This window comes from Oncorhynchus gorbuscha, linkage group LG14 (genome assembly GCF_021184085.1).
Source record: "Oncorhynchus gorbuscha isolate QuinsamMale2020 ecotype Even-year linkage group LG14, OgorEven_v1.0, whole genome shotgun sequence".
Taxonomy (NCBI): Eukaryota; Metazoa; Chordata; class Actinopteri; order Salmoniformes; family Salmonidae; genus Oncorhynchus; species Oncorhynchus gorbuscha.
In genome coordinates this window covers 48,798,531-48,808,697 of record NC_060186.1, presented here as the reverse complement: position 1 = coordinate 48,808,697, position 10,167 = coordinate 48,798,531, and the positions used below count along the sequence as shown (strand labels likewise).

General features: G+C 44.0%; 2 protein-coding genes across 2 annotated transcripts in view; one reads left to right on the top strand and one right to left on the bottom strand.

The window, feature by feature from the left end:
- The first annotated feature begins 1,331 nt into the window (after window positions 1–1,331).
- LOC123995012 (sodium-dependent glucose transporter 1-like) lies at window positions 1,332–6,610 on the top strand. The gene is made up of 4 exons (XM_046298213.1): window positions 1,332–2,152; window positions 3,257–3,425; window positions 3,889–4,005; window positions 4,123–6,610. The coding sequence occupies exons 1-4, from the start codon at window positions 1,862–1,864 to the stop codon at window positions 5,538–5,540; spliced, it is 1,995 nt and encodes a 664-aa protein (XP_046154169.1). The 5' UTR covers window positions 1,332–1,861; the 3' UTR covers window positions 5,541–6,610.
- Window positions 6,611–8,016: 1,406 nt separating this feature from the next.
- rev3l (REV3 like, DNA directed polymerase zeta catalytic subunit) overlaps window positions 8,017–10,167 on the bottom strand; it is a 60,724-nt gene continuing 58,573 nt past the window's right edge. Inside the window, exon 32 of the mRNA XM_046298212.1 lies at window positions 8,017–9,210. Coding sequence (XP_046154168.1) covers window positions 9,064–9,210 — 147 coding nt within the window. The 3' untranslated portion in view covers window positions 8,017–9,063. The remainder of the gene's footprint in view (window positions 9,211–10,167) is intronic.

Genomic DNA, 10,167 nt, shown 5'->3' with positions numbered 1-10,167 from the left:
CAAGCAGTCGGTACATGAGCGCCAAGTCTAGGTCCTAAAAGGCTCCTTAACAGCTTCTACCCCTAAGCCATAAGACTGCTGAACAATTAATTAAATGGTCACCCGGATTGACCCCCCGCGCCTTTTTTTTATACTGCTGCTACTTGCTGTTTATTATCTATGTATAGTCACTTTACCCCTACCTACATGTACAAATTACCTCAGCCACTGACTCTGTACCCCATGTATATTGCCTCGTTATTGTTATTTTGTGTGACTTGTATACATTTATTTTTCCTTTAGTTTATTTAGTAAATGTTTTCTTAACCAAACAATGCAAGTTAAGAAAAGAGTTAAGTGCTTTGTAAGTAAGCATTTCACGGTACACCTGTTGTAATTCTGCACATGTGACAAATACAATTTGTATAGAAGGGCAATCTTCAGAAGATGTGAAGACATTTTCAGTAAATGTAGACATTCTTACAAGTATAATGACCTTTTCTTGCAAAATATTCGTAAGGAAACGTCATTTCTATTATAACCTCTAGAGGTCCTTGTTTCCGACTAAAATTTCGATCATACGACTACTACTTCCTATACGCTCACGCGTCAGTTGAGCCAATCATCCATGGAACCACATCGTAGAAGCAAAGATTTGTATAAATGAACCAAGATGAACAACAAGACTGTCGTTTCCAATGGGAACAAATTCGTCATAGTAAGCAGAACCAGCTAGGTGGGCAGAGCCAAGCACGAGCTAGCGAGATCCTATTGGCGCGTTCTAGCAGATATCTGCATATTTCCGTTAGGGAACGCGTCCTCTGAAGTGCGCGTGTGCTCGATTCACCATTGCACTCCTAAACAACGCGATTTTTTTTTAAATGGCAAAGTCTACAAAACTTTGTTCACTCTGTTCATAACATATTGTAGTTTTAGGAACAGAAAACTGTATTGAGATCAAATGTTTCATCTATGAGAAAATGTGCAGAATGTCAGCCAAAATCCATCTCGTTCCATCTTCTCCTACTGCCGGCCAGTGGGCTTCCTCTCACTACCTCATTTGGTAATGAGTGGAAACGCTAAGCGGATGCTTCACATTTATACATCCGGTGAGATATATTTGGTATTAGGCTTTTGCCGCGTTCACATACTAGCCGAAAAACTAGGAAACTCGTATAACTACAACCAGTTACCAAGTCAGAAATTAACGAGTTTCCTAGTTCTGGCTAGCATCTGAACGCGGCATGTTACCCGCAGCCACCATTCTCCCGGATGACAGAATGAACCGAAGGGGTAAATCGACCTCGCCAACTTGTAGTCCTAAAAAACGGAAATCCGTTACCTCTGGCTCGTTCAGCCATTCACATGGGGAAAATGAATGAGGAAAGAATATGGTTTTGGGGTAAAGGCGGAAAATAAAGTCTGAGGTTAGCACAGGTTTAGGAGATCCTATACGTTTTGTTCTATGAGATAATATCAGTCAGTTAATATGACCTTTAAAAATTATGAAGACTTTTATGTGTTTTTTTCCTTCTTCATAAACGCTTAAAAATGCTCAAAAAAGTGACGTTAGCTGAACAAAACGAATAATATATCCTAAACCTGTGTTTACCACATACCTTATTTTTCGGCATTTATCCAAAAACCCTACAAAAACTCCATTCATTTTGTACAACGAACCATGGCGGAGTTGGTGCATACAAAACGACGCCATTACTATTTATCTCTATAACAGAGTAGGATTTCAGAACGTGTCGTTCACTGAAGGCGCACCCGGTCAGTGCGCGTCGTTTGTTTACCAACTGCGCTGGCGCAAACTTGTCAATATTGCCAACTAGCAGGATTCAGACAAAGACGTTAGCCATAATTTGACAGCTTGACCATGTCTGTCTCGGCCGCTAGAGATCCTGTCGCTAAAAAGAAGCATGTTCGTTTCGCTAGAATGGAGGAGGATGATGATGATGATGATAACGATGACCAAGAGGAAGATACTCTGTTTGACAAGAGGAAAGACACGAGACGAGGGCTGAAGAGTGTAATGAAAGGGAGGAAGAGAAGTTCGAATTCAGAGTTCGATGATGAGGTTGAAATCATCGATGGAGGTGGCAGCGGTTCTGGAGGCTGCAGCAGCTGGATGATCACCTTAGCGCTCTGTGCGTCATTCCTCGGCCTGGTAATGATGAATGCTTTTGATTAGGCTAGTAGGCCAGCCAAAGGGACTGAATTGGAACCATTCTGTCATCATATGTACCTTTTATATCTGAGAATTGAATAGGGTCTCTTGTTTTATTGCATGGTTTGTTTTACATGGACATTATTGTTCTGGTTGTTTCTCTATCACCATATCTTCACTAAAACTAAAATACAGGTTTTCTGTACGTGTTTTAAAGCTTCATCTAATTTTACATGAGTCTCACATGGTCAGTAACTATTCCTATTCCCATTCGATAATATCTAGCATTTCCAAGATTCATTCATTTGTTCATTAGTTATGTGATTGTGGTTAGTGGCATATATTAAGACAATGGTTACTTTCCTATTCTCAGGTAAAATGAGCGTTTGTTAGGGATATATTCTGAATGAGCCGGATTTGCATTTCATGGCTGTAAAACTAGCTCTTCAACTTCAGAACAGGTTTAAAAGGTTCCACCCCTTTTTTCCCTTCAAAGTTTCGCCAAAAATGACATACCCAAATCCAACTGCCTGTAGATCAGGACCTGAAGCAATAATAAGCATATTCTTGATACCATTTGAAAGCAAACACATTGAAGTTTGTGAAAATGTGAAATGAATGTAGGAGAATATAACATTAGATTTGGTAAAAGATAATACAAATACATTTTTGTATTTTTTTTGTAACATCTTTGAAATGACTGATCGAATGAACCATTGCATTTCTGTTCAAAATGTTGTATCAAGACAAATTGCATTTCTTTTCAAGTTCAAAATTCTCCTCGTATCAAGACTGCCCAAATGTGCCTAATATGTCTATGTTTGGGATTTTTTTGTGGTTACTTAAAACCCCAAAATGTCACAAAGGTACAATTTTGAATAACTGATTTAACATTGGCTGCCACAAATAAAGTTCAAAATACCCTTAGAATATTACTATGTATCCTAGAATATTACTGTATCCTAGAAAAATGTATCCTGGAATATGATGATGGCCCTAGACGCTACCACTGTTTGCCTAAGAACTTGGAGAAAGCTCTGAGATATGCACTTACTTATACTTGCCTGTAGTACAGTGTACTAGTTTATTATGTATGTGTTCCAGGGGATGAGTATCTCTGTCTTAGGCCCCACATTTCAAGACCTTGCCATCAACGTCAACCAGGACATCAGCAACATCTCCTACATCTTCGTAGGCCGCTCGATGGGCTATATAGGCGGCTCTGTGTTGTCCGGGATTCTCTTTGACTGCATGAACAGCCATCTGCTGCTGGGTATGTCTAACAGACTCAAATATACCTAGACTTAACTAAAATACTAATACATGGTGTCCATTGGCTCTGAAAAACATGACATTTAACCTCTGAGATATTATTGTGGTCCTGTGAGGCTATGAGTTCATAGAGTATGGCGCTAGCTATGCCAGGATCATACGTTTGATTCCTGCCCAGGCCACCCATACAATCATGCATGTATACATGCATGATTGTAAGTCGCTTTGGATAAAACCGTCTGCTAAATGGCATTTATTATTATTAATATTAGTATTATATTAGTATACAGTATGCATTTGTTGTTGTTGTTATTATTATATTAGTATACAGTAAGCACAGTGAATGCACCACCTTTGCTTGTCAAAGAATGCCAATGGTTGTTTTTGTGGGTGATCATGACTTTTATATGGTGCATGCTGGTTGAATACACCCCACTCTTCCTAACACTGTATCTTCTCCACAGGCCTCTCCATGCTGGTCACAGCGTTTGGGATGTTTGCCATCCCTTTCTCTAAGACGGCCTTTCTCCTCACCGCCCTGATGTCCAGTATTGGAGTTTCCATGGGCTTTCTAGATACAGGTGCAGTTAATCTCACAGTCTTTATCTTTAAGACAATAAATATGTATCTACTGCACACAGTACAAGAAGTGGTAGTCAGTGAATGTCTCTGACGCTGTTTACTGTCCTCTCTGGTAGGCGGTAATGTCCTGATCCTGCAGACGTGGGGGGATCAGGCTGGCCCCCACATGCAGGCCTTGCACTTCAGCTTCGCTGCTGGGGCCTTCGCCTCGCCCATCATTGCCAAGCTGCTGTTTGGAACGGACCTGGACGTGGCTACAAACAGCAGCATGGAAGCCTCTGTGGCAAACTCCACCTCCCCATCTGTCACAGACCACGTGCCCCAAACTGTGTCCTCTCCTACGGTTATTCGCTTCGTCCACAGTAGCAGCACCCTCAAGTCCATGTGGGCCTACGTTGTGATCGGTGGTTTCATCCTGTTCGTCTCCCTCGTCTTCTTCATCCTTTACGCCCGCCACAGCCCCTCTAGTGGCAGGGCCCAGACCCCCTCAGGGAAACCCCTGGTGTCCAAGCACCACAACGCACTCATCGCTATGCTCTTTGTCTTCTTCTTCTGGTACGTGGGGGCCGAGGTGGCGTACGGCTCCTTTATCTTCACCTATGCTAAGGATTACATTCATATGGACGAGGCCCAGGCAGCAGGGCTCAACTCCCTGTTCTGGGGAACGTTTGCTGCCGGCCGGGGCCTGGCCATCTTCTTTGCGACCTGCATGCACCCAGGCACCATGATTCTACTGAGCCTGGTGGGCTGCACCCTGTCCTCCCTGTTCCTCACCCTCTTCAACAGCAACAGGGTGGCCCTGTGGGTCTGCACTGGTGTCTATGGTGTCTCCATGTCGACCACTTTCCCCAGTGGGATCTCCTGGGTGGAGCAGTACACCACGGTGACCGGGCGCTCTGCTGCGGTGTTCGTGGTGGGGGCGGCCCTGGGGGAGATGGTGCTGCCCGCCCTGGTGGGCTTCCTACTGGGAAGGATCCATGATCAGCCCTTGCTAATGTACCTGGCCCTGGGCACCGCCACCATCACCTCCATCCTCTTCCCCTTCATGTTCTGGCTGGCCTCGTCCCCCAGCGGCCCCGGTAGGACACCTCGCACCAGGAGCCACATGGAGCCTGACGACAGCGAGTACCGCCAAGCCTTGCTGGACTCGGGCGCCAATGATGAGGAAGAGGAGCAGGAGCAGCAGCGGGAACAGAAGCAGGATGACGAGGCCGACCAGTGGAATGATGCTGACTTCGAGGTCATCGAGATGGATGACGCCAGCCTTATGATCTCTCCTAATAAAGCGGCGCTCTCTTCTCCGAGCAAAGCGCTCTCTTTATCTCCTAATAAAGCGTTGTCATCTCCTAACAAAGGGCTTCCACCACCTGATGTTGCTGGGACATCAGGGGACACCACTGCCACATCTGTCCTCGCTACTCTCCAGTCCCTAGAGCCAACAGTTGGGGCCTCTTTCTCAGACTCTATCTCTCTCCAGGGAGACTCACCCAGACGGAAACTGCTGCATTCCCTGGACCGGCAGAAGAGAGACTAGGGGCTAGATTCAGTCAGATCAAGCATTAACCTGCGATTGCCGACACCCCCATAGCTGGTGTTTTGGTGGTGTATCTGCATTAGAGCTGTCAAATCGGAGCTACTGCTCTCGTGGTCATTGTCACGAAGCCATACTCGTCCCACTCATGTTAGAAGTCCAGAACGAGAAAGTGTAGATTATGTAGAAATAATGACGCTCAAATGTAAAATCATTAAACAAAATTAGGATGTCTATCAGCCTAATCGAAGTGTAGATTTATATCTCACATTCCACTAAACAACTTGTAAACAAGCTGCATGGGATTTCTCTTAATGTGACTACGTGCAGCCAATGGCAATATCCGCTTTAGGTATAATGCCGGGAGCCACTTGTGGATTTGACAGCTCTAATGCAGTTCCACCTCTGACACTCTGCCTGGGAGCCCACGATTCAATCGGATTAACAGTAAGGCCGGGATTCAATCCTAAAGCCAGGATTGCATCCGATCGTGCTTTGTCTGCAATGTACCTTTTTAAAGGCAATTTCCTCGCGTTCAGAGACCACACGTTTACAGTCAATGCTGCATATGTCGAAATTACCCTTAAATTGTGCATTGTCACGAAGTGCGATCGGAATGAATACCGGCCTAAGGTCTCTAGTCTGAGAAATGCGCCATTACTCCAAGTGCTTTAAAGACGTTACTGTATTCTAGAAGAGCCATGGCTCTCTTCAGAGAAACTTGTTGATGTCTGATTGTCCGTGACTGTAATCGGACCTGTTTAGTTTAACATACATGTAAATGTTTGATACTACAGATTTACAGTGCAATATAATTTACCCCACTCCTACACAGCTTATGTCTACTACATCATTTGAAGCTGTATGCTGTGGTGGAAATGGGATTTGTTTAAACATTAAGACCCCTTGCCACTGTTGCTGGTAATGAATTATAACAGTTACATGAGTGATTTCACAGTAGTGCAACACTAAACGTTTTTTTTCCTTTAGATATCCTAAACACGTCATTTTCTTTGTCATATTTATATTTAGTAAATATTTGAATTATCAGCCGTTAAAGGAATTTTGAATCATTTTGTTTTTGTCAGATCTTTGTTTGAATATATGTCGCATTCACGTGCTAGTTGGAACTAGGCAACTCAAACATGTTAGACTTGCTAACTCGTTGTAGAAAGATGTTCCCGAGTTTCCCACTTAGAAAGTATCAGAATCAAGTCTCTGGGCAAAGATGTAAAATCAAATCAAATTGTATTAGTCACATGCGCCGAATACAACAAGTGTAGACCTTACAGTGAAATGCTTGCTTACGAGCCCCTAACCAACAATGCAGTTTAATTAGATGTTCAGGAATCTTATTGCTTGAGGGTAGAAGCTGTTTAGAAGCCTCTTGGACCTAGACTTCGTGCGCCGGTACCGCTTGCAAGCAGAGAGAACAGTCTAGGACTAGGGTGGCTGGAGTCTTTGACAATTTTTAGGGCCTCCCTCTGACACCGCCTGGTGTAAAGGTCCTGGATGGCAGGAAGCGTGGCCCCAGTGATGAACTGGGCCGTACACCCCAACCTCTGTAGTGCCTTGCAGTCAGAGGCCGAGCCTTTGCCATACCAGGCAGTGATGCAACCAGTCAGGATGCTCTCGATGGTGCAGCTGTAGAACCTTTTGAGGACCCATGTCAAATCTTTTCAGTCTCCTGAGGGGGAATAGGTTTTGTTGTGACCTCTTCACGATTGTCTTGGTGTGCTTGTACCATGTTAGTTTGTTGGTGTTGTGGACGCCAAGGAACTTGAAGCTCTCAATCTGCTCCACTACAGCCCCATCGATGAGAATAGGGGTGTGCTCCGTCCTTTTCCTGTAGTCCACAATCCTCCTTTGTCTTGATCACGCTGAGGGAGAGGTTGTCCTGGCACCACACGGCCAGGTCTCTGACCTCCCTATAGGCTGTCTCGTCGTTGTCGGTGATCAGGCCTACCAATGTTGTGTCATCTGCAAACTTAATGATGGTGATGGAGTCGTGCCTGGCCGTGCAGTCATGAGTGAACAGGGAGTACAGGAGCGGATTAAGCACCCACCCCTTAGGGGCACATGTGTTGATGATCAGCGTGGCGGATGTGTTGTTACCTACCCTTACCACCTGGGGGCGGCCAATATCTATTCCATATTGGTTCAACAGAATTGAATTAAAATTACGTGGAAATTATGATTCAACCAGTGTATGCCCAGTGGGAACCACTACAGAAATAAGTTACATTCATTTTTTTATCTCAGAGGTTCCAGAGTTTCCGATAGCACAAGAACACAGCATGTTTTTTTCTCTTACTTTTCTGTAAACATTTATTTAAGTCTTGTGCTGTGATGAATTTTCTAGTAATCTGTAGTTTTTCCATACAGATGTGTGATCTTTGTTAAAGTTGATCACGTTTGAATGTTTCTATTAAAACAAATCAAAGCCATGAAAAATACTAAAACACAAAAGACTAGAGAATTTAATACATTGAGTTTTATTATATCAATCTTCAACCTCCACCCACAGCAATGTCCATTAAAAACAAAGCAAGAAACACTTCCTTCATATTTTTTGTTGTACATTTACATTTATACAAATACACAGATCCTGTGTATAGTTGTTTGGGAAATAATATAATCCATCTTGACATGGGTAGATGGCATATGCTGTTTTAACATGGAGAAAGCATTAGAAATGTGTACAAAACAAATATGCACAAGGAAATAATATATACTCTTGCCATAAATTATCAAAATACAGTATTGCAACAGTCCCAGAAGTAAAAACTGAAATGAATACTCCCCCATCCTCTTTTCATAGGCATTAGTGCCTCAGGGTATAATGATAATATGCTTTTTCATAACTGACAAATTGAGGCTAAAAGAGACAAAATGGCACACAAACAGAATGCATAAAAACTAGTTGATTTGTTTTCATTTTTTAATGCCGATGCACAGATAATTCAAATGGGAACTTTTACAAGAACTATTTACCAAAGATTGTATTTGATATAAAAAAGGGAAATGTAGTTAAACAGTGTTTTCTTTAGTCAACCTTTGTGTCGTAAGGAGCTCCTTAGAAATACTGTTCAGACTTTTTAAGTCTTGCATTTACAAATTGCTACAGCGCCTACAAAATAAAAACGGTAGGGGCCTCTTCGGTCAAGAGTTAATGCCATCTTTATGATACAGAAGAGACTATATCTCCATCCATCCTGAAGAAGGAAAAAAAAACATCAGCTTCAATCACAACCAACCAATAGCAGCTAATGAAGACACAGTGAGCGAGGGAGAACGAGCCCTTGAAAACCACTCCCTCGTCTCCTTCAGGAGGCCCAAACCCAGCCAGTCTGCACTTAGAGCAGAAATACTTGTATAACAAATAACAACGGGACAACATGAAAACCCAACGGGGTTCAATCAAAGCACCATTTAAAAAGGAAAAAACAGGGAAACACGGCTGGATGAGACAGCGTTGGTTTTAGCACCAGAGTAGCTGTGCTGCGCAGTGGGCCACAGGGGCCGTTCACAAGCCGAACTGCTCCAGGAGCTGTCGGAGGTAGGGGGCCTTGGTGAGCTGTCTGTTGACCCGGGACAGCTTGTAGAGCACCGGACAGTCCAGAGACACACACGGAACCTGCCGCTCCGCACTGCCGCTGCAGTTCCGACAGATCTGGACCAAATGGAAAACAGGTTGATTGGTTAATGGAGTTTAAACACTGATGAATCTTTATAGCTTCTGCTCCAGCTACAGAACCTCACCAACCAGTTGGAGTGAACTATCCCTCTAATATTACATGATAGGGCTAAAAATACAACTCTAAGCTTAGCTCGATTTCCATCTCACTGTACTCTGACTCTCGAAAACTCAAATGCAGACAGTGCTTGGAGACTACTCAGCATCGGCTTGTGGTACACTACATGACCAAAAGTATGTGGACACTTGCTCGTCGAACATCTCATTGCACCCCCCATCCTGCTGCTATAACATCCTCCCTCCACTCTTCTGGGAAGATTTTCCACTAGATGTTGGAACATTGCTGTGGAGACTTCAGCCACAAGAGCCTTTGTGAGGTCGGGCACTGATGTTGGGCATTCAGGCCTGGCCTGCAGTCAGCTTTCAAATTCATCCCAAAGGTGCTCGATGGGGTTGAGGTCGGCTCTGTGCAGGCCAGTCGAGTTTTTCTACACCGATCGACAAACCATTTCTGTATGGACCTAGCTTTGTGCAAGGGCGCATTGTCATGCTGAAACAGGAAAAGGGCCTTCCTCAAACTGTTGCCACAAAGTTGGAAGCACAGAATCGTCTAGAATGCCACTAGCATTAAGATTTCCCTTCACTGGAAATAAGGGGCCTAGAAAAACAGCCCCGGACCATTATTCCTCCTCCACCAAACTTTACAGTTGGCACTATGCATTATGGCATGTAGTGTTCTCCTGGTATCCGCCAAACCCAGATTATCCATTGGACTGCCAGATGGTGAAGCATGATTCATCACTCCATAGAACGCATTTCCACTGCTCCAGAGTCCAATGGCGGCGAGCTTTACACCACTCCAGCCGACGCTTGGCATTGCGCATGGTGATCTTAGGCTTGTGTGCGATGGCTCGGCCATGGAAACCCATTTCA

Excerpts from the sequence above, each read along its gene's own strand:
- LOC123995012 (XM_046298213.1), top strand. The coding sequence starts at position 1,862 with ATGTCTGTCTCGGCCGCTAGAGATCCTGTCGCTAAAAAGAAGCATGTT. Across the intron at positions 2,153-3,256 it reads GTGCGTCATTCCTCGGCCTG|GGGATGAGTATCTCTGTCTT; the intron begins GTAATGATGAAT and ends TATGTGTTCCAG. Across the intron at positions 4,006-4,122 it reads CATGGGCTTTCTAGATACAG|GCGGTAATGTCCTGATCCTG; the intron begins GTGCAGTTAATC and ends CCTCTCTGGTAG.